At 37.0% G+C, this 25,260-nt stretch overlaps 1 protein-coding gene across 3 annotated transcripts in view; it reads left to right on the top strand.

Moving 5' to 3' along the window:
• Positions 1–2,255: 2,255 nt before the first annotated feature.
• Positions 2,256–25,260, top strand: part of OTC (ornithine transcarbamylase) — a 73,240-nt gene continuing 50,235 nt past the window's right edge. Inside the window, exons 1-2 of one of the 3 annotated variants that reach the window (XM_074214184.1) lie at positions 2,289–2,308; positions 6,101–6,248. In XM_074214184.1, coding sequence (XP_074070285.1) covers positions 6,172–6,248 — 77 coding nt within the window. In that variant the 5' untranslated portion in view covers positions 2,289–2,308; positions 6,101–6,171. Of the gene's footprint in view, positions 2,309–6,018; positions 6,249–25,260 lie in introns of those variants that run through there. The other 2 variants (XM_074214185.1, XM_074214183.1) reach the window with 2 other exon arrangements.

Below are 25,260 nucleotides of genomic sequence, written 5' to 3'. Positions count from 1 at the left end.
AGGTGACCTTGCTTAGCCTCTCTCAGCCTCAGTTTCTTCATTTCTAAAATGGTGATTAAAGGTATTGTAAGGATCATACACAGTAATATATCTAAAGACTTGTTTCACATTAAAGCACTTGGCAAATTGTTGTTATTGCTATTGTTTTCTCTCCACAAGAAAAATGTATGATCTGTGATTTATAACAATATGGCTCAAAAGGGATTTATTTCCCCAAACCCATGTTTCCCTGCACTCTTTTGTGTCTGTTCTCTCTTGGTGCCCTCTTTCAGCAATTTACCCATTCCCCAGTGATGCTACGAGACCCTCCCTTCTGATGCTCCTTTCCCATCTTTTCTTTTTCTTCTCCTTTATTGCAGTTTTCCTCTGCTTCTAGCAGGTGGCAGTCCTCTAGGTACCACTGCTGTCCTGGGTCCTTTCTCCCTAGCATCAATCACGCCAGTCTTGTTTCTGATGCTCTTTGAAATTCAATTGTTTTCCAGCAGATGGCGCTGGGTTCTTCAAATTACCTAGCAAGCTGCCTCTAAAGATGATAAGGCAGAGAGCATCTGCTCTGTCCATCGAACTGGGAGAAGGAGGTGTAGACCTATAAATACATGGGAAAAAAACAGCTTCTCAAATCAGGATGAGGGCAAGCAGGAAGGAGAAGGGAAATACAATTGTAATGTAACCCAGTGAGTAGTCGAAAAAGAACATGCTTAGAATGCAGATTAAATGAAATAGGGAAAAAGAGTTCACCTCATTCAATGAATAGTTTGCACTGTCCATTAGCAGGCCAGGGCAGCTTGGAGGACTGAACTCATCTTCTATCCTCAGACACATACAAGCTATATAACTTTGGGTAAATCACTTAATCCTGATTGCCTCAGTTTCTTTGTTTATAAACTGAGTTGGAGAAGGAAATGGTAAATCACTTCAGTATCTACCAAGAGAATCCCAGATGGGGTCCTGAAGAGTTAGACATAAATGAAAAGCAAATGTACCACCAGACTCCATTTTTCTCAACCTTTTGTGTATTATCTTTCTTCATTAGAATGTAAACTCCTTGAGGACAAGGATTTTCTACTGGTTTGCATTCCCAGTGCTTAATACAATATCTACCAAATAGGAAGTGCTTGACAAGGATCAAATCTATCTATCTAGGACAGAAAGAGATAATCAGTGAAAAGAATATAGAAATATCACACCAAACTATAACACCAAGCTTGAAACTTTGTAGTGTATGTCAACTGAGCCTGAGAGGCATCTAATCCAACTTCTTCATTTTATAAGAGCCTCTGTGACTTTAAATAAGTTGCCCAAGGTCATGGTAGCAAATGTAGGACCTCAATAGTGGTCTGCTGATTCTCTAGCTACTGGTATTTAATTTAATAGATAAAATAGTTTCTATAGCTGGACATGGGTACCTTGGAGGATGATGTTCAAGGGTCTAGTTAGGAAAGTAAACAAAGTTTAAAAGGGCATCTGAATTGAACCCATCCTCTGAACATAACCTATCTTTCCATCCCCTCCATTGCAAGTCTAGAGAAAGTTGGCATCACTTGCCTTCTGGGAGTTGAAACAAGAGACTGAGAAGTTGCCTTTTCATTTGTCTAATACAGCACTCCAGTCTGATGTCGATAAACTGCAAATAAAGATCTCAGATCTGAAGAGTTTTCTTTGAATTTAGGGTCATCCCTTCAAACAGGTTGTTTATTTTGGGTGGTTTAAGAGATGCACCAGTTCCTTCCTCCTAATTCCCAAGTATCTCTCTTGCCCATCATGATGCCTAATGGACTTAGGGTTTACCATTTCATTCCAATACCTTTACAAGGTGCCACCATATATTCAGGAGTGCCTGAGATCACACATATTTTCTGTTTGTGAGCAAGCTGTTTAACTTCCCTGCTACTTAGTTTCCTTATCTCTTAAATGAGAGGGGGGGTGGACTTGCTGGCCTCTGGCATCCTTTTTAGAACCATGGTCCTATGAGTTCAAATTCAACACAAGCAAACCTTCCATAGGGATTATAAGACTAAAACTTTTTATTAAAGGGTAAAATGGAAGTTTGGACTATTGGGATTTTCCTATTTGCATTGTGACATTTTGCTTAGTCAATTATATTCCTATTGACAGAGTTTGGCAATCATGCCTGTAAGAGGAGGAGCTGGGACCTGCCTACCAAGATGTCCAATGAAGACCTTTCTCCAGATTTCAGGGTGGGATATGTGGCATCTTTGAAAAGTAGCCTAGTCCTTCAAGGCAGAGGTGTTTCTGAAACAAGGATTATACTATACTCTCCCTCTTTCTCATCTTTCCAGATGAAGCAGTAAGTGGAACAATGGATGGAGTGTAAGACTTGGGTTTAGAAAGTTGGAGATGCTTATTGTCCTTATGATTCTGGATAAATTATTTAACTTCACTCAAACTCGACTTACTCATCTTGAAATAAGGATAAATAACACCTATCTCAAGGTGGTTATGAGGTTCAAATGGTACAACATACTATATATTTCTTCTCCATTTCTTCTTCTTGTCCTTTTCCTCCTCCTTCTTCCCCTCCTCCTCCTCCCCCTTCTTCCCCTCCTCCTCCCCCTCCATTCCCATCCTCTTCCTCCTACTCTCCTTCCTCTTCCCCTCCTACTCTCCTCCCCTCTTCCTCCTTTTCCTTCTCTCCCTCTTTTTTCCTTCATCTTCTTAATTAATATTGCAATTATTATGGCACATATCCTAATTTTATCTCTCCAACTCATCACACCAAAATCTAGAAATACTTGATATAAGAAGCTGTGATATTTTACCTTATTTGCTTTCCAGTATGTTTGAAAACTATACCTGAGATCAATAACTCCCAGGATTGTGAGTGATTTTAAGCATATATGCTGAGGAAATGATTAGCAAAAGAATGATTTTAAATGTATGCAATAGGAGAAAACAGAATTTTCACTTGTAAGTGATCATATAGCAATTGTCTCTGAGTTTTAGGCACTACGTGGTACAGGAAAGAGCTAGAGCACACTCCCTGTGTCTGTCTTTTCAGAACACCACCAAGGAAAACGGGCCACATAAACAAGCATTAACTAAATAAGGACAGAACATCCTTGAGAGAGAACCTATAACCTTCAACAAAATTGGTAATGCCGAGATCACTATTTTTATTGGGATAAAGACAATATTAAGAGGACTTCAATTCATACAGGTCTTTTCAGATTAGAAAAGTTTTCTATCTTTGAATTTAGTTTTACCAGTAGGTCCTTTTGTCCTGCTTGATTTAAGTCACAATATTCTCTAGCTTCTATCTTTCCTGCCCACCATAGTGCCTGGAATCCTCACTAAATCCAGTTCAACAGATGTTAATTAATCATAATATCAAGGAACTGGAGGGACCTTAGACATCACCCTTCTTTTTTTCTTCTTCTTTAAAAAAATATTTTATTTATTGTCTTTCCAACTACATGTAACAGTAGTTTTTGCCAATCATTTTTTGCAAGATTTTGAGTTTTGCATTTTTTCCTTCCCTCCCTTCCCTGCCCCCTCCCTCTGACAGAAAACAATCTATCTGATATAGGCTCTACATTTATAACCATGCTAAACAATAGATTCATATTGATCATGTGAGAGAAGAATCAAATCCAAATGGAAGAAAGAAAACTTTAGAAAGAGAGAAAAATGACATAATACATAAGACAACTTTTAAAAATTGAATCTTCATTTAAACTCCATAGTTCCTTCTCTGGATATGGATGGAATTCTCCATCATAAGTCTTTAAAATTGTCTTTGATTATTATACTGCTGAAATGAACAAGACCATCATAGTTTAAAATGATAGCATATTATTATTAGTGCATCACCTTTCTTTTTATAGATAAAGTGAAAACTAGAGAGAGGTAGCATTAATTTGCCCAAGATGACAAAATAATAAATATCAGAACTAAGATCTAAACCCAGGTCTGATGATATTGTAGTCAAAGTTATTAATCTTTGGGGTCCTCAGTTTCCTAATTTGCAATATGATGCATTTGACATTATCTTTTCATTCTAAAATGCAATGAAGAAATATTCACATTTATCTAAGTATCTTTGGGAAAATAAAACACATCCCAGAAGGACTAGGACTGAGTTGGTGGTATTTAACATGAGATGAGAGAACTGGTCCAACAACCCACTGACATTACTGTTTTCTTTGTTATAATTCCCTGTGAAATTCTTATAAAAATAAACAGCTTTCCAAATATTCTACTTAAGTGGGATTGTTTGATTGGGTTCTATTTCTATGAAAGAAGAAAATGGAATAGCTGGCAGTAGGGTCTTTGTTTCAATGACTCTAAGTTACCCTCTACTCTTTCTAATTTTATCACAGAGACCTAAAGTATATCATTATCATCACAATCATACATATTTATATAGAATTTTTATTTTTTATATTTATATAGTTTTTAAATGTTTGCATGCTTTGCTTTGCTTACACTGTCTCATTTTTGCACTATATCATATTTCAGGTAAGCAACTAAACCTCAATAAACTGAGTATCTTGTCTTCAACCCTTAGAGGGTCTAGTTGAAAGTCCATATTCCATGCAAATGTAGTGAGATTTGAGATCTTTTTAGCTTGTTTTTTCTGGACTTGTGATTTTATCTCTATGGGGAACTTCCAACATGGATACTCCTTTCACCAATGCAGATCAGCAATTCATCTTTAACCTAAAAGGTTAGAGGGTGTCTTGAGATCCTGATAAATTAAATGACATACATGAAGTCACACTGTCAGATTCAGGACTTGAAATTGTGTCATCTAACATCATGTTCAACATTTGATTTCCACCTGCCTGTGTGTTTACTATCCTCCCTCACTCTGAGATCCAATCAAACTGGCTTTCTCTCTGCTCTTCCATTTCCTCATCTTTTTGATACCTCTCGAGAGTGGAAGGTGAGCCTTCCTTACCTCCTTCTTATAGAATTCCTCTTTTTTTTTTTAAAAAAAGAGATGCAACTAAAATATAGTTTCTATATGAAACCTTTCCTGATTCCTAACTATTAGTTCTCTCCCTTCCAAAATATCTTTTATTTAAATAATTTATATTTATTCTGTCCGTGTGTGTGTATATATATGTACATATATATATATATATATAATACACACACACACACACACACACACACACACACACACACACATATATGCGTGTGTAGTGTATATGCTAGGTGGTGCAGGGGATAGAGCACCAGGTCTGAAGTCAGAAAGACTCATCTTTCTGAGTAATAAATCTAGTCTTGGGGCAGCTAGGTGGTGCAGTGGATAAAGCACTAGCCCTGGAGTCAGGAGGACCTGGGTTCAAATCCATTCTCAGACACTTAATAATTATCTAGCTGTGTGGCCTTGGGCAAGCCACTCCCATCTGCCTTGCAAAAACCTAAAAAAAAAAATCTAGTCTCAGATACTAGCTAGGTGACAATGGGTAAGTAACTTAATTCTAGTTGCCTCAGTGTCCTCATCTGTAAAATGATCTGGAGAAGGAAATAGCAAATCACTCCTGTATCTTTGCCAAAAAAAAAAACCCTAAATGGGGCCATGAAGAGTTGGACATGAAAGGAGATAAAAGACTTTGAAATTAGTAAGATCACTATTAAAATTGTGCTTCTGAAACTGACTTTGTGACTGTGTCCAAGCAACTTTCTATAGGCAAATTGTTGATTTACACCAGTGGAAAGGATTCCCACAAAGATTTCCCTATATCAGTGAATTAACAGGTTCCAGTGAACCAACCACCAAAAGCTAATGATAACTCACATATAAAGTTTTGTGGTTATAAAGTGTTCTCATTTTATTCTACTTTGACCACGGTAAGCAGTCAATAAATATTTGTTAATGAATGGTAGTTGAACCTACCACTGTATGATTTAATTAATAGATTGAGGAAAAGCCTTTCTTACTTTGGCTTTGAAATGGAAACCAAGAGTTCATATCCCTTTAAAAATACACATCAGAGCAATTTGGATTAAAGTACACCTGCCCCTTAACCCTGAAAACATGGATCCTAACTAGGAAGCCTAGATAAGGTGGTTGAAAGGCGGTATTACCTTTGCTCCCTCATTCAAATAGAAGGTCCTTTTGTTAACTTAGGTGCTTCAGATTGCTGATTTTGTGCAGAGGAATTCTTGAATTCCTTCAGCTGTCCTCATAATCAGCCAAAGATGCTGTTTAATTTGAAGACCTTGCTGAGGAGTACAGTTTTCCAACAAGGAAGCAGGATGGCAGTTCGAAATTTTCAGTAAGTGTTTGATACAGACCTTTTCTTATCTTGGGAATGTAAACAGTTCTGGTAGTAAAGGAAATAGTATTATGTTAATACAATGAGAAAATTGCCTTCTCTTAGGGGTTAAAGTTGGGTCTTTTTTGAGAGGGTCCTAGCTAATGTATTCTAATCAACATTTAAGTAGTCTTTTCTTTTCTAATCTCTGCACTGATCACATTTCATTTTGTGTCTACCATGGTAGATACAATTGGATGATTTTCATTTCTACCAAAACTTTGAAGCTAAAAGAGATCTTACAAGTTATTTAGTTCAGTCCTTCCATTTTACAAATGAGAAAACTAAAGTCCAGGGGGAAAAAAATTATTTGCCCATTCCATCTCAGTCATATCCAGTGCAGCTTATTCCATTAAATTCTTTTTTTAAGAAGCATTTTATTTCATTTATTTAATATTTTGCTTATTTATTTTTATTTTTTACAAAGATTTTTTTCATTTTGAATTTTACAATTTTCCCCTAATCTTGCTTCTCCCCCCCGCCCCGCAGAAGTCAGTCTGTTAGTCTTTACATTATTTCCATGCTACACATTAATCTAAATCGAATGCGTTGAGAGAGATTATTATTCCATTGAATTCTAAATAATCACCTATCTTGAGAAAATGAAAAGAACTAATGAATTGTGCTATTACCTAATATCTGAGAGGTAAGGTAGCATAGTAGAGAGAGGACCACTCTCAGAGCCACAGACATATGAGTTCATGCCATTCCTCTGACACTTGCTAGAGAACACGGGTAAGTTACTCAACCTCTGAATCAATCTATCATCAATAAGCATTTATTAAGCACCTGCTCTATGCCAAGGAAATTCTAATCTGCAACTGTGAAGGGAGTTTCCCATACTGGGAAGTTCACCTATAGGGATGAAATCTCTGATCCAGACCAGGAAGAAAAATCAATATTTGCTGAATAAAAGACATAGAAAGAATTATGACAATATGCCCTTCTCAACCATTTCTAATAACTTCCTTTTGGTTCTAAGGAAAAATGGAAAACTCTCTGTATAACTTTTGAAGTCATGTACACTCTGGACCCAATCTATCTTCCCAACCTCATGGCTTCCCCTCCCCTCTTCTTCTCCCCCCCACCTTCTTTCCTCACATCTAACAGTCTATCTCCCATATCTGAGCCATTGCTGGCCATCTTCCAGTCATTGAACACACTCCCTTCTTGCTTTTACTTCCTAGCATCTTTTTCTTCTTTTAAGATATCACTAGTTATTATACCAATGCAATATATGTCTTATTACACAGATATTATCCATTGATCTAATATTTTAATAGAACATAGCTAGATCACAAATATATTCTACATTTAAATTGTTTTTCAAAACAGAGCATATGTATATTTATGTTTAATTTATTTCTATCCCCCCCAAAATGCTGTTCAAGTACCATCTTTTCTATGAAGTGTTTCTTGATTTCCAAAACTGCTAGTACCCCCCTCTCAAACCTTATACCTCCTAAATACCAATACCTTTTATTTAACTATGAGTAGATTTATATTTATGAGTTTTATTTTCATGCTATGCATCTTTTATCGACACTTCTTGTTTCCCACAATAGAATTGTAAGCTCATTGGAAGTAGAGATCAGTTTTTTTCAGTTTTTCTTCTACCAATATCTTATATTTAACTGTTTTTTAGTAGATTTATATGCGTGAGTTTTATTTTCATGCTATACATATTTTAGAGTCACTTCTTGTCTCCCTTACTAGATTGGCAAGCTCATTGGGAGTAGGGATTTTTTTTTCATTTTTTGATCTCTGGGCTTGGCATATAGAAGACTTTCAATTGATATTCATTGATTGATCTTACTCTAGGATGTCACTGTCCATCTAATCTTTGGGTAGACTTAAAATTCAACACTAAAGAACTTAGAGATAAATATTTTAAAAGGTCATATGAAGTATTTGAAAGCTCATTTCCTAAAACTCTGGATTGTATGACTTGCAGGCCTTCATATTCTCTCTGAAAAAGATTTTTCTTTATTCTGGGTATTAAAGTAGCAATTGGAAGAAAGATGCTTTAAAACAAGGGCAGAAATCATTTTGAGGAAATTAATAGAGTAGTTACATGTTCTCAGAGAAATAGTTTTTGTTGTAACCACAATGAGCCTCCAAACTGAGTTTCTCTTTCTTTTCTTATTATGAATATTTGATCCTATCACTGTGAGTACAATTTCCAACAATATAGATTTCAAACTTTGTATGACTCATGCTGTTCATTTTGTTCCCATCCTCATTAAGATCACAGGTCCACCCAAAATCCTGGGGTGGGGAGCATTCTTAATAACCATAAACCAATGAAATAAACAAGCACAGTAAGGATTAAAATCATATATACAAACTATAGACCCCAAACATGCCAATTCCATTCTATTCAACAAACAAGTATTAAGAAAGTCTTAGGGAATGGTGTGGGGAAAGTTAGGAGATTAAAAAGGTATTCAAAGTAAAAAAAAAATGTAAAAAGTCTCTTTCCTTAAGGAGCTTACATTTTAATGGAGCATGTACTTAGATAAATAGATAAAGTACAAAGAAAGTAAATGCAAATTAATTTCTGAGAAGTGAGCCACAGGGGGACAGCACTAGGCTTCTGTATGGACCAGAAAAGGTCTCTGATGGGAAGGAGTTGGGATCTGAGATGCCCTTTGAAGGGAGCCAGGATTTAAAGACGGGAGATTAAGGAGGGAGGAATTCCAGGCATGGGGGACAGTCTGTGCAATGGGAAATAGGCAGGAGATAGAATTTCAGGAACCACCAATAAGTCAGTTCTGTTGGAACATTGAGTACATGAGGGTGATTAATTTAAAATCAGCTGGAAAGACAGACAGGAACATCAATTTGGCAACTGAATAAAGGCTAAATTGAAAAGGGGAGAGATTGGAAACAGGGAGACCAATTTGAAGGCTTCTGCCCAAATTCAAGAGAGAAATGATGAGAATCTGAACTTTGGTGGCGGATTATTAGAAGGGGACAGATGTCAGAAGTGTGAATGCAATAGCAAAAAAGGTTGGCAAAATATAGTGCTGTTATTTTGTTTAAGTTCACATGCTTGAATTTTAATGATACAGCTAACATCTTATTCAATGACACCTTCTGATTTCTTTCCCTTTTTGTCTGTCTAAAGCAGATTTTAAACAAAGTTTTATTATTCAGTGACACTTTCTGATTCCTTTCCCTTTTTTTGCCTATCTAAAGCAATTTTTAAAACAAAGTTCCTGTGATGAACTTAGGGAGGCAGTGTAGTGTCATTGAAAAAAACACTGGACTAAAAAATCTTTAGCCCTAGATTCTAGATTGAGCTCTGTAATTGATTCACTGTGTGACCTTGGAAGTGTTACAACACTTCTAGAACGCATTTTCAGCACTGATAAAAGGACGAAGCAAAGTCTGATCTCTGAGGTCCTTCACAGAGCTAGAATTCTATGCTTCTCTGTCAAGGCTACTTTCAAATAGCCTTGAAGAAGGCCAATAGGATGAACTACCATTCCCCATTGCACCCCCTTGCCCCTCACTGGTTCCTCTAGACACCACCTAAACACAAACACACACAAACACACAAGCACACAATCAGACACCAAGCCCAGCTACTGGATGACATTCAGTTAAATAAACTAAGAGCAGTTACGTATCAGTGAGGTCTCTGACCTTTAATATCCCCCTCAGAATGAGAGGAAAGCTATTTGACTCTTGTTTGTTAAGGGTTACATTTTAACTTCTTTTATAGTCTTCAGCAAAGTGGATTTTGGCAGGAGGCTAGGAGGGTATGTTAACTTTTAATTTGATGTATTCTGCACCTTGAAACAACTGTACTTAATTTTTTTTTATTTTTTAATTAGGAACTGAACAAACTCAAGCAACTTAAACATTTTTTTTAGGTTTTTTGCAAGGCAAATGGGGTTAAGTGGCTTGTCCAAGGCCACACAGCTAGGTAATTATTAAGTGTCTGAGAGCGGATTTGAACTCAGGTACTCCTGAGTCCAGGGCCGGTGCTTTATCCACTGCACCACCTAGCTGCCCCCAACTTAAACATTTCTATATATAAAAGTTACAAAGAATAATTCTAAAGTTATAGAAAAAGACAAATTTAATTCTGTACAGCTTTGTTTTTTCAAGTATTTACCAAATTCAACATGTTAGGTCCAAAAGCATCCTGCTTTCCCATTTTTCTCTAGACTACCTTCTGTTCCTTTTTGTTTATTTCACAGAAGAAGAAATTGTTTTTCTTTCTTTCACTTTTCATCTTCCTTCCTTCCTTCCTTCCTCTCCCTCTCCCTCCCTCCCTCCCACTCCCTCTCTTCTTCTCCCTTCCTCTTCCCCTTTTCCTTTACTCCCCCCATCACCACCCTTATCCTCACTTTCTGCCTCCACCACTCATATATTGGTCATTTCTAAAAACGTGTCTAGTTCTATACTTCTAGCTATTTCCTTTACTAATAGATGGAAAATATACCTTGATCATTGAATTAATTGGAGTCTTGCAAAGTTGTGCAAAATCTTTACAATGTGATCATTATAGAAATTGTTTTGTTCCACTCTATGTCCGTTCATATACATTCTTCCCATGTTCTTTGAATCTGTTTCATCACTTCACACAGGTCAATAAATACTTCTTACTTTCATATTCTATGTGTTCAGCCATTCTCCAATTTATGTATGTTCCTTTAGTTTTTCACCTCCTTGCTATAAAAAAAAACAAAAAAAAAACACTGTTGAAATTTTGGTGTGTGTGTATATAGGGTTTTTTCCTGTCTCTTTTTTTTTAAAAAAAATACTCTTTTGAGACACTTTGTAGTGTTATCATAGGATCAGATAACATGGAGGTAGTAGCAAATTCATTTCCAAAATGTTAACCAAGTCATAATTCCACCAACAGTGTATCCCTCCTTTTGTTTCCCCTTCCACAATTGTCATTTTCCTTTTTCTATCATTTGTGTAAATTTAATGAACCTTATTGTTGAGGCCCTGAAGGAATAGAACTAGAAATTTATGCCAGTCATAGGCTAATGGTCTCTTATCCTTTCTGAAAAAAAACATAGCAGAACCCCAGCTGAGCCTGAGGCTGGAGGTGGTAAAGGTTACAGATGCCCATAGCATAGTAAACCCAGGAAGTAAGTCAGTCAATACGCATTTATTAATCACAATATGTGCTACTGTGCTAGATGCTGAGAATACAAAGAGAGGGGGAGAAGCAATTCCTTCTACAGGGTCTCACAATCTAATGTGGGGTGAGGTGGGGGGAGAGATAACATGCAAAGAAAGCTATACAAACAAGCTATATCAAGGAAAAAAATAGGAAATAATCAACATAAGGAAATCACTAGAATTAAAAGGGTTTGGGAAAAGTTCCTTTTAGAAAATGAAAATTTATTGGATCTTGAAGGAATCCAGGGAAGCTGAGGGACAGAAATGAGGAGGGAGAGAATTTCAGACATGACAGACAGTAAAAATGCCTAGAGAGGAGAGATGGAGTATCTAATTTGAGGAGCAGCAAGGAGGCTAGTGTTACTGGATCAGAGTACCTAGAGGACTGTAATGTGTAATAAGACTAGAAAGGTAGGAGGAAGCTGTGTTTTAAAGGACTTTAAACTGAGAATTTTTGCATTTGATATGGGAGGGGTTAAGGAGCCACTGGAGTTTATTGAGTACAATGAAGACATGATTGGACCCTCTACTTTAGGAAAATCACCTTGGTAGTTAAATGGCAGATGGACTAAAGTGAGGAATGATTTGTAGCAAGCAGACCCACCCACCATCAGTCTAGTGCAACAGGATAGACATGAGATGATGAGGGCTTGAACCAGGGTGGTGGCAATATCAGAGAAAGGGACATATCTGAGAGGTATGGCAAAGGTTAAATGGAAGGCAGCAAATTGGATGTGAGAGAAGGTTGTGAACCTAGAGGACCTGGAGGACCTGGAGGATGGTGGTGCCCTTGACAGTAATAAGGAGATTTGTAAGAGAGGAAGATATTGGGAGAAAAAATGATACATTCAATTTGGGACATGTTGAGTTTAAGATATCTGTTGGGCATTCAGTGAGTCTGGTGGTCAGCATAGAGGTGAGGATTAGATAAGCAGATTTGAGAATCATCAGCATATATTGTAGATGGTCTTCTCAAGAAATCCAGGAAAGATGTGATCTATAGGAGCAGCTAGGTGGTGCAGTGGATAAAACACAGTCCTTGGAATCACAAGTATGGGAGTTCCAATAAGCCTCAGACACTTGACACCTTCTAACTATATGACCTTGGGCAAGTCATTTAACCCTGATTGCCTAGCATCCAGGGCCATCTCTGGACCTCTTGATGCATATCTGGCCACTGGAACCAGATGCCTCTAGAGGAGAAAGTGAGACTGGTGACTTAGCACAGCATCCCTTCACTCAAATCCAATTCATTTGCTTGTCATGGCATCACTTCCCTGATGTCATGGTCTTCTTTGAGAAGGAAGGAAAAACATCATGATTACCATGTGTTCTACAAGGATCAAAACCAATTAAATCATCTGTTTATTAGAAACACTACCCAGCGGGGAGCATACTTCTAACTGATGACACGCTGCTCCAGAGTGAACTTCATGAGGACTTTCCAGGGAAGGAAAGGAGATCAAAGTCTGAGTCCCAACTCTTTCCATTTGTTAGCTTTAAGAGGGTTTTTTGGCCAAACAGTGGTATTAAGTGACTTGCCCAAGGTCACATAGGTAGGTAATTAGTGTGTCTGAGGTTGGATTTGAACTCAGGTCCTCCTGACTCCAGGACTGGTACTTTATCCACTGGTTCAACTAGCTCCCCCCACCCCCATTTGCTAGCTTTGTGAACTGGTTTAAGTTTCTTAACATCTTGGTCATTTGTTCCTCATTTTTAAGATAGTAATGTGAATAATAACTGCTTTGTCTGATTCAGAAGATTGAAAATCATGTAGGATGATTTAGGTAAACTGCTTTGGAAATAGCAAATTCCAGTAGAAATATGAAGGATTATTAATAGTGTTAGAACAGAGGTGACTTGGGGAAAATCTGAATATTTGATCCAGAATGACTTGATTTTTTGCTAAAAGAGGGATGAATCTTTCTCAGATTAAATTAGGTAATATTTTCCATTCTATTTTTCCATCCTCTCTCCAAGCTCTCCCCACCTGTCCTCACAGTAAGCATCCAGAAAAGGGTGCTTTATCATGAGAAGCAGACTACAAGACCATTCCCTGAGGACCCCTGCATCAATAATAATGTTAAGTAAGTCAGGCAAAAGTGAAGACCTCAAGTCAACAATAATTTCAACTTTCCTGATGTGGTACTATTAGAGCTTTTAAGGGAAGATGGATGAGGCATTGCTCCAAGATCTCATTATGCAAGGGCATCCTCCCCAGGCAGTGCTTCAACCATATCTTCCCTCTCCAATCCCCACAAAAGTATGAACCACATTGCTTTCTTTCCTGATTAACTGTATCCACTATCACATTTCACTCTGTATCCCTGTTGCTTCCCTCACCCCCAGTTGTGTTTGCCTTGGATGAAAATATTCCTGGTTTACACCTCTGAGTGTGCTGAATGAGAACTGTTTGTGATGTGGTTTTTCCCTGCATTCCTTGAAACTTCCTCTGGGTTGCTTTTTAGCCTGGTTCACATTAGCTATTGAAGGAAGTGCTGAGTTGTGGAATGTTAATGTACTATTATTGTTAAGGTTTTGAAAATAGAAGGTTCATCTTATGTGACTTCCTATTCCTTGGAAATTATCTTTGGAGAATAAATGATTTTTAAGCCTGTTTTTGCAATGAATAGGCATGACCCCCTCCCCCATAGCTCCACCCAAAGTTTGATCATAAACTTGCCTTTCTTAGAATTCTACCACAATGTTCATCAATAATGAGCATATTTGATTCCCAAATTATAAGATCTCACATGTGTTTCCTTTCTCTATGCAGACCTCTATGTGATGAAGACCTTGATCTCAAACTGCTCAAGAACTAATTGCTAAATTTTCAGTGTGAACATTTATACTTTGGAAATTGACAAACATTGAAAAATTACTGTTTGATTTGTTGTTTGTTGATTGTCTAGATTTAAGAAAATGATGGGGAAAATCTCAATGAATTCAGACTATACTTAAAAGTGTGTTGTTAATAATTTTCTTTCTTTGGAGAACCAGTTGTTAAAAACCTACTAGCACACATTCTGCCTGGATGGTAATTGTGATTTAGAAAGAGAGGGAGCTATTGGGCAGAAATAAGGTTTGCAATATATTTGTCAGGATCATATAAGCAATAAAAAATTAGCAATGCCAAGAACTATAAGATCAGATTCTGTTAAATATGATATATCTGGATTTTGGGCAACTGAGATCAACTTCCAGATTTCTAATTCCAAAGGACAGTGTCCTAGGAGGTACAGCACAACCCTCAGTGATATGGCAAAGACCTGACTCTAAAAAAAAGTCATGGTCTCCTATTGATTACCAACAGTCCTGATCTTACTATGTCATTCCAGTGGGGCTCACATGGGATAGTGAGAAGTATCTTTGCATAGCACGTCCTCACTTTAATCAATCTTATGTGGAAGTCATGACATCTCCCGATATAATGGTCATCTTCCAGATTGAAGGACATTTACTACTACTACCTAATAGTTGTGTGACTTGAATAAATCATTTAATCTCCTTGGGTCTCAATTTTTTAAGGGTTTTTTTTTTGCAAGGCAAATGGTGTTAAGTGGCTTGCCCAAGGCCACACAGCTAGGTAATAATTAAGTACCTGAAGGCCGGATTTGAACTCAGGTACTCCTGACTACAGGGCCAGTGCTCTATCTACTGCACCACCTAGCCACCCCAGGTCTCAATTTTTTCATTCATAAAGTGGGGACAATACTATTTACAGTAGGTACTTCACAAGTTTCCAAAGTATAAACACTTACATTGTAAATTTAATAATCAGTTCTCTTGAGCCATTTGAGCTGACTCTAGCATCTATCTGAATAGGGAAAGGAAACTAATGTCAGGGTCTACTTGTTGAAAGCTTTTGCTCTCATCTCACACTATATTCTAGTTCTGAGAGTTCTTAGAATTGTATTCTCCTCAAGTCAACTCTGTTCTCACCCTGAAACATAACAGAAATTTTCACTTGACTTAGCCAGAACTTCAAAGTTGACTTTTAACACTCTGATATAAGGGATGATTCAAAAGCCATTTCCATAAGACTCTCTTCATTGGTGGATATTGATTACTCAATACTCCCTGAATTGGTAAGGGCAGAGCTGGTGAGAGATTAGGAAAAAAGAGATCCTAGTCTTGTTTCATTTTTCCAGAGAGAAGACATTGTTCCAGATTCCATTTAAGTCCCTAAATGAAAAGAACCATTTCCATGTTCCCAACCAAGTACAGTAGAGATTTTGGGGAAATTTCTCTTTGAATAAGAGACTCTCTGATTTCTGTTTGCTATTGTCTAAGATAAATGGATTTCTTCACTATTTGCTATATGTATATGGAAATGACATTTGGTAGGAAGGGAGTTATAGGGAAACTCCTCATTATTAGAATCTTAGTAAAATGATTAGAAGTGCAGGTTGAACCTACAAATTATTTTCCCTAGAGTAATGGCATTTAAGGGAGCAGAAAGATATTCTAACATAGTATTCCCTTTCACTGAGAGTAGTAGAGTGACCAGTCTCTATCCTCACCCTTCTATTTTTCTCTCCTGGCATGAATCAAAGTCTTCTTTGGCGAAAGATTGAGAGATAGAGTCTCTAGAGTAAATTCAGAACATTTCTGGCAGAGATTTATTTTGTATTGGCTGAGAACTATTAATGAGTCTTACCTTTTAATATAAAATTCTATTGCATGTAAAAGAAATAAAAAAAACATTTTAAACTTAAGGACCATAGTTTTCCAATCCCTAATATATATATATATATATAATATGTATATGTGTATGTATTTATATTTCCTCTCTGAGAGTCACATCTAAACAGAACTATGTTTACACATTTAACCTATTTATAGGGCAAAAGAACACACACAGTATACTGGGTCAGTCAATAAGCATTTAATGAGTGCCCACTAAGGGGCAGGCTAAATACTTAGGGAAACAAAATTCCCTATCTAATGGGGAAGATGACATACAAACAAATATATACAAGCAAGCTATATACAGGATAAATAAGAAATAATGAACAAAAGGAAGACATGAGAATAATGAAAGACTGGGAAAAGATCTTAGAGACGGGATTGTAGTTCTGATTTAAACCAGTGGGCAAAAATGAAGAAAGAGAGCATTCAAGATAGGGACATCCAGTGAAAATGCTGGGAGGCAAGAGTATCTTGTTTATAGAATAGCAAGGAGGCCAGTATCATTGGATCCCAGGGTATGAGGTGGGCTTGGGATAGGTAGCTTGAGTAGTTTAGGAATGTCTTTAAAATCCAAACAGTATTTTTTAGTTGACCCTGTAGTCAATTAAGGAGTCACTGAAGTTTGATCAGGGGAAAATGACATGATCACATCTGCAATTTAAGGGAAATTACTTGGGAGACTAAATGGAGAATGGACTGGGGTAGAGAAAGATTCATGTCAGGGAGACCAACCAGCAGATTATATTGTCATAGTCTAGGCATGAGATGAAGGGGTCCTGAATCAGGGTGGTGGCAGTAACAGGAGAGAAAGGGGTATATTGGATGGTGTTCCAAAGATGATATGTACAGGTATTTGGCAATTTACAAATTGGATATGAAAAGTGGGGTGATAGAGTCATGGATAACTAAATTTTAAATATGGGAGACTGGGAAGATGGTGGTGCCCTCAACCAAAATGAAGTGGTTTGGAAGTGAGGAGTTCGATTTTGGATATGTTGATGTCTATAGATGTCTATAGAAGGCATCCCAAATGAGATCACTAAATGAAGAGAGAGAGAGAGAGAGAGAGAGAGAGAGAGAGAGAGAGAGAGCAAGAGCAAGAGAGAGCTCAAGACAGATGCCTGAGGCTTCCTGGGACTTTAGACAGATAAATATTATGTAAAGGATACAGAGAAACATGTTGAACACAAATGTACCTCTACAAATTTTTCTAGATTCTTGCTGCTGAGGGGAGGGAGTGAGAAGGGAGGGTGGTAGAAAAATGTGTAATATCAACATGCAAGTGGATGAATGTTGAAAAGTTTTCACATCATGTAATTTGAAAAATAAAATAAAATATGAATCAAAAAAAGGATTCAGAGAAGGAATGTTGAAATAGGTGGGAAAATCAGAAGAAAGCTTTGAGCCAGTCTAGAGGAATATTGATATAATTTCTGGTCACTTATTTCTGGAAAGAAATTGAATTAAATTTTCTTTCTAAAAACTTTGGATACATTTTATTCTGTGTTGAGATTCTTAGGAATAGTCCATTGCTTTCTGAATGCATATATGTATATATGTGCATGTATATATTTGTATGTGTATATACATATATATATACATATATATATATAATTTCACATATAGAGAGTTCAGATTATTTTTAGCCAAAATTTCCCTAGACTTCTATCATTCTGTTCCATGAAGCACATTATGTTATTTCTATTTATATTTTCGCTAGCCTAAAATGAGTCTTTAAGATATTTTCCCCCTTCAAACAGCTCAGCTTACCCTTTAAACAGGTATGCTAATAGTTTTTGTAAATAACTTTGATGGAAAGATTTTTTTCCCTAGATTTTTTCTTATTTTTTGATACTGGTGAATCTTGAGAGCATCTCTTGCCTCCTTTCCTTATCTAGCCTTTTGCACTGGAATGGGTGTTGTTTCAAACTAGTAGTCTGATTGGAAGGAAACTCTTTTGACTTCATTTTGACAGCATTTTTTGTTGCTGTAATCATTTTTTTGTTTCAAAAAGGGACTTTCCATTTTAGAAAACATTTTTGTTTACATTTTGCATTTTGTTTGTATTTATCTTATGTTTTCTTTTCTTTTTCTTTTCATAGAAACCCCATTCTATTGTTGATTGTATCATAGAATTTATTTTAGGTAACTTTTATTTTTTGTTTTATTGTTTTTTAAGACATATAATGAGCTTATTCAAACTAATTTGGCTTTATTCTAATCTGATGTTAGCATGAAAACAGTTATGCAATTGCTGAATTTACTGATATAGTGAATTTAGTAAATAGTAAAACATCTGAATGTCCCTATCTGCATAATTAATTGGTATAGAATTCCTGAAGGCAGAGATCCCAATCCTTTTTATGAGTTCTTCCCATCTCAGAATAGAGATCAATAAATCCTGAGGCAAAGCTAGAAAATTAAATTATACTTAGCATCAGTTGATGGATGACTGACATTTGGATTGCAACAGTAAAGAACTGTAAGTAATAAAATTTAAGTTTCCACACCTGCATATCTAATCATCAGACAGTCAAGGTCAGGATGATATAAGCAATGAATGGATTGAGTTCCCACAACTATTTGATGAAAATCATTTATTCATGGGCTAGACAAAGTCAAGATGTTGTAAGAGTTAACTTTTCAGAACTGCTTGGAGAAACATTTAATCAGGACCAGGACTTCAAATAAAGAAGTTAAGTTTGTTTGCAGTTAGAAAAGGTTGAACAAAGACAGCAAAAAGGAACCTTAGAAATAAAAGAAACAGTTAGAAGATGGGGGGGGAAGAAATGGGGAGCCAGTTTTAATTTAGCAATGACAAGAAAAAACTGCCCCTGCTTAATAAGATTTATATAAATTACTTTGCACACCCCTAAAAAAAAATAAGCTCCATTTACACTCATGAAGAGGAGCCAAGGGAGATACACATATGTATAATTTTACACAGCCTTATGGATGACATTACATGCAGCAGAGCTCCAGACACTATCAATGAGGTGGCTTTGTCCCTTTTTTGGAGGGGGACTTTTAGTAATAGGGGTCTCAGATTGGGATTTATCATTTCTCATATGGAATTTTAGGTAATTTGGGAAAGAATGTGTTAGTCCTGGAGTCTCCAAGTTGACAAAGATTAAGTTTGTTTCAGTGGGTATATTCTCTGAAGTTAATGCCATCACAATATCCAGGGGAGGCAGGAAATTTCTAAGAGTATGAAGGTCTCCTTCAAGATAGAAATCAGGAAGGCTTATTCTGTCCTTCCTGATTGAGGATCTCTACACAATCTTCTAACTGTTTCTTTTATTTCTAAGGTTCCTTTTTTTTCTGGGGCGATTTCCCCCTCAAAAACATCTGTAGGTTATTTTCTCCATATTGATACATGAAAAAGTTATGGTATTGCTTTCCATGATTTGAATTCACTATTGATTCCACTTGGGCTTACCCAAGATCACACTGCAATTAAGTATCTGAAGCATTTGAAATCAGGTCTTCCTGACTATAGACATAGAACTCTAGGGATAAAACCCACTGTTTTGTCTAGATAGATGCCTCTAGGTACTAGCCCTTCTTTGATTTTCTGACATCTTGAAACACCCTAGAATCATTAGTTTTCCTCCTTGCAAACACCTTCACAATAGAGAGAGCCAAGGAAGCAATCTTCCCATAAAAGGGTCAAAACTTGTCTCTATCTTTCCTCTCTCAAACCTTCAGCATCCTTATTTTATGACACTGGATCTAAGTCCAGCATCCTTTTCACTTCTTTTATAAAGCTTTTAAGCCTCCAGAAGTATTTGTAATTTGTCCCTGTGTTTTCTTAGCTTTCTGAAGAGCCTCACTGGATCTGTGATCTCACCAATGTGGGTATTTTCTCCCATGGGCAGATAACAATCCATTGTTATGGGAGTTTCCCTTCCTGAGGTCAGAAGAGCTCAAGGTGAATCTCACCCACTATGAAGTCAGTGTCACTGGGGATCAAAAAATAAGTAGCCAGGCTGTAAGGAAGATAAATTTATGAATACATTAAGGAACTTGCTTGGGCTAGAAGTAACTTTACCTTCTTAGACTAGAGGTAGGATTTTTATAGCTTTATAAACCCACTTGAAGAACACTTTCAATTAGCAGCATTCAATTAATCAATAAAGCACCTACTTTTTGCCCAGATACTATGCTAACACCAGAGATACAAAAAGAAGCAAAAAATAGTCCTGGTCCTCAAGAAGCTGATAATCTAATAGAGGGAGTCTTCATGCAAACAAATATTCTCAAAGCAAGCTATATTTAGTATAAATAGGAAACATTGCACAGCAGAATGGAAATGAGAGAAATATGCAAACCTTAGCATCATAGGAGTTGTGAAAGGTCAAGCTTGTTCCTGTGGGAAATGCATTTCTCTGAGGTTAATCTTATCAGAGTTCCCTGTATCAACAGGAAACTTCCAAGATGTTTGAGGCCACTTTTAAAATAGAATAATTCTTGATCATCCTGTTGTTGCCAATAGGGAGGGAAATGAAGGGTAAACTCTAAATTTTGTTTCTTTGGTCTCAGAAGATCCATTATCTGGGGAGGAGATGTTGCCCATAAAATTACCTTACCCTAAATTCACCAAGATAGAGTTATTCACCTCTTCTACATCATCCATAGCACACACATCCATGCCCAAAGATTCTTGATCCTGTCCTCTCACAAATCTTCTACCCAATGCATCTACTCACTACAATGGGAGTCTACCTTTTTGTCCTTATGTGAATGTTAAGGAGTTCACAAGCTCTCCATCTCATCTGTTATTTCTGACTTCTGTTACATGAACAACCCACCTCCATGACTTTTATGCCACTTCTGACATAATTACTTCATTGATAATATGTTGATGCCTATTTTTAGCATGCATTTTTTTTGTTGAAGCAATCAGGGTTCAATGACTTGTCCAGGGTCACATGTCATGCATTTTTACAAGGCTTATATTTATAGTGACCTATAATGTGAATTCTTCCAAGACTTTGCTATTCTATGCTTCATAACATCACTGATAAGGTATTTTATTGAAATGGTGAGATTTTACTTTAGGGAGAAGCTTTAAGGGTCATTAAAAGAACTATCCAATTCCCAAAATGAAAGCAAACTTCTAATTCAAATTTGGATCTAGTTCATTATCAATCTGCAGTGTTTGTCCAATAGAAATGTTCTTATAAGTCAGCTTTTTGGATTGTCCATCTAACTGAATATCATAGAAAGCCTTTTTTGTTTGCTTGGTTTATGCTTTGTGTATCAGTGATGTCAAACATTTGAACAAGTAAGGACTTCATTTAGGAGTCTCTGGAACTCTCAAGGTTTGATTAAAATCACCATGTTGTTTATAAACAAGAGCATCTGGGTTTCCCACTTCCATCTGGAGTCTGCACTGGGAATCTTCCATGTTAGTGCTGTTAGGGAATTCCTCAACAAAGAGGTCCTGAGATCCTCTTTGTGAGCAATTCCTCCCACCTTGGTTCTTTTGACTCATCAATAGACCAGAAAGAAAGACTAGAAGGTAAAAGGTTCAATTAAGGTGGTTGAAGGGGAGACAATATCTGTGAACCAAGGGAGAAATACACATGGTATTTTCTACAGCCTTAGGGATGACATTAAGTGTAGTGGTACACCAGAGACCATCAGGTGACACGGCTCATCCATTTTCCTTCTTTGAGAGGTTGAGTAATAGAGACAAGATGTCAGGTAACGGGGTGGGGGGAGCATGTATACTTGGGGTATCAGGAATTGCTTAAGATCAAATTTGTTCCAGTGGACATATTTTCTGTGTAATTAAAGTTATGAGAATCTACTGATGGAGCTGGAGACCTGTAAGAGAGTGGAGGTCTCCTTCAAGTTAGAAATCAGCAAGAGTCATCTTGTATTTGCTGGCCTGAGGGTCTCTGTTTACACAATCCTCCAACTCCGTTTCTTGGATTTCTTTTTTTTTCTTTTTTAGGTTTTTGCAAGGCAAATGGGGTTAAGTGGCTTGCCCAAGGCTACACAGCTAGGCAATTATTAAGTGTCTGACACTGGATTTGAACATAGGTACTCCTGACTCCAAGGCTGGTGCTTTATCCACTACATCACCTAGCCACCCCTGTTTCTTGGATTTCTAACATTAGGGAAGAAGGTACTTCCCTAAAATTCAATTTATCACATTACTTTTTCTGGGAAGATGTTTCCCTAAAACTCATATTATGTATAAAAAGTTCAAGAAATATTTTCTGAGTAAATGATCATTTTTATTAATCATACTAACATATAATTAATAAAAATGGGTCAGTGACCCTCTTGGATACCAAAGATTCCTCATGGAAACCTCTCAAGGTTGAATGTCCTTGTTTTCCCTTGAAAGAATGGGGGTTCCTGGAGACAGCAATCAACTCTGATTGGTTAACTATCAGTGAAAGAATGAATATTTTTAAAGAGATGGACTTATTCTAATGAGGGCCTGGGGGATGTGACTTTGATTATGATGTTTACTTCCAAACCATCCCTAGTCTTAAGCAATCTAATCAAAGAATCCCCACCCAAACCTAAATAGAACATAATGGGCTTCCCCACCTGGGTAGGATCTGAACAAGATTGAGGAGAAAGTACATCCTTTCTTGTTATCATTAATGGTCTTCAGATGCTGGTTTGGCCTAAACAGAGAATAAGGTTTCAGAAAGAGATGAATCCTGTGTCTCCCCAATATTTAATATTTAGTTATTTAATAATCATTACTTTTACTGACAGTCTACTTCCTCCACAGTGGAGAGGAACTGGGAATAATGTCTCTTATGGGCCTTATTTGACATTAATAATAAGTGAGTACCTGAAGATTTGTATCTATATCATTTGAGGAATTTTACAAAATTTTAATATATTCACCTTTTTTAGTAGGAAGCATTTTTTGCTTTTTTGGAATCACAATTTTTTTATGCCAGAAATTGGCATATACTGTATGTTATGTGTCAGGGAAACTTGGTTTTTCAGACCTAGTCTTTGTCTGACAGACAGTATATACCATAGACTTGCCCTTACCATCCTTTCAATCTTCTTCCTAATTTCCCCTCTATTCTGTTCTGTACCTATGAGAAGCCCCTTATATCTGTGATCTTTATGTTTCACATTTTCTAAGCTGCAAACTTCCAGATTCCTAGATGAATGCCTCTACTTTCCCCCACACCCCATCAGAGGTGGGAAACCAGTTAGATTCTCTTCTTTATAAAAAACTTTTTCAGTTTTATGAAGGTACCTTTGTCCCAGAGCTGCCCTGATCCACAAGCTGCCCATGGAGTGAAGGCAGACTCAGGAACATCATTATTCTTTTTTTTTTTTTTTGCAAGGCAAATGGGGTTAAGTGGTTTGCCCAAGGCCACACAGCTAGGTAATTATTAAGTGTCTGAGACCGGATTTGAACCCAGGTACTCCTGACTCCAGGGCCGGTGCTTTATCCACTTGGCCACCTAGCCACCCCAACATCATTATTCTTGATAATGATGTGACAAATAATGGGAGCAACCTCCTCTCTCAGAATCATCACAGGTTTCTTCCTCCTGTTGTGTGTGTGTGTGTGTGTGTGTGTGTGTGTGTGTGTGTGTGTAGGGGGTCACTAGGTTGCCCTACTTTGTAGGTATTAACTGCTGTCCTAGCTTGGAGATGCATACTGTCCCTGGGGGAGTCACCCTTCTATTTCTGCTCCTGCCTCTGACTGATTCTCTGGCATGTCCTCAATTAAGCCAGCATCAGATTTTTCTGTAATCTTCCCACTATGGGTGACTAGGTGGTGCAGCGGATAGAGCACTGGCCTTGGAGTTAGGAGTACCCGAGTTCAAACCCAACCTCAGACATTTAATAATTGCCTAACTTTGTGACCTTGGGCGAGTCACTTAACCCTATTTCCCTGCAAAAAATGAAAAAAGGAAAAAAAAAGTCCTCCCAGTAAGACAGTAACAAACGCCAACAATAGTTAATAAACAGGGGGAGGCTAGGTGGCACAGTGGACAGAGCACCGGCCCTGGAGTCAGGAGTACCTGGGTTCAAATCCTGTCTCAGACCCTTAATAATTACCTAGCTGTGTGTGTGTGTGGCCTTGGGCAAGCCACTTAACAAGACTTGCCTTGCAAAAAAAAAAAAAAAAACCAACCTAATAGTTAGCAAACAGGAAGCACAGTGCGATCTTGTTCTCCCCTAGTCAATAACTTGATTGTAAAGATATGGTCTACTATGGAATATTGTTTGTGAAAGCCTACTTTTTTATTTTCTTTTGCCTCTATTGAGGCTAACTTCAATAGTTGTTGTGGATGTTCAGTTGTTTTCAGTCCTGTCCAACTCTCTGTGATCCCATTTGGGGTTTTCTTGGCAGAGATACGGGAGTAGTTGGCCATTTCCTTCTCAGTTCATTTTACAGGAGAGGAAACTTTGGCATACTGGGCTAAATGACTTGTCACATATATAGCAAGTAATTGAAGACAGATTTGAATTTATAATGATCAGTCTTCCTAACTTCAGTCCCAGTGTACTATCCACTTGCATCACCTAGCTACCTGACTTTAGTTTTTTGTTTTGTTTTGTTTTGCTAACTACCTGACTTTGATATATGTGGAGATTATTTTATTTTCTATAGTGGGAAAAATAGCTATATGAGCTTATGTACATCATATAGGTCAATATGATGATAAAATATGTCCAAATGGTATTCTTCTTAATGACAAAACAGATGAGAGAATTTTTCTTTTTTTCTATTGTATTATGAAGGCAATGCATGTACTTAAGCAAAAAGACTTTGCCTTTCAGTAGAGGTAACTTACGTTTCATACTGGAGTCAGCAATCAATAGTTAACCTTTATGGCAACTATTTGAGTGCTAGTAATATTTGAATTTTTAATAGCTGTGATTTGCCTTGGTTATGTTTAATTTTTATTGACTGGCAATAGCAATCACTGTCAAGTGGGAACTACAGTATAACAAAGGAAAAAAATTTCCCCATTAATAAACATTTTTCTATTAGTAACGCAGTTATTCACTTTCTCCTTCATATTTTTCCTTCCCTTAACTAAAGGAAATATTGAATCATTAAAATTCTGAACCATAGCTCTGCTAATTATATTTAAATACATTAACTTCAAAAATCAAGGGACAG

Source organism: Macrotis lagotis, chromosome 1 (assembly GCF_037893015.1).
Source record: "Macrotis lagotis isolate mMagLag1 chromosome 1, bilby.v1.9.chrom.fasta, whole genome shotgun sequence".
NCBI lineage: Eukaryota > Metazoa > Chordata > Mammalia > Peramelemorphia > Peramelidae > Macrotis > Macrotis lagotis.
Note: the sequence above shows the minus strand (reverse complement) of the source record. Positions and strands in the feature narration are given on the sequence as shown.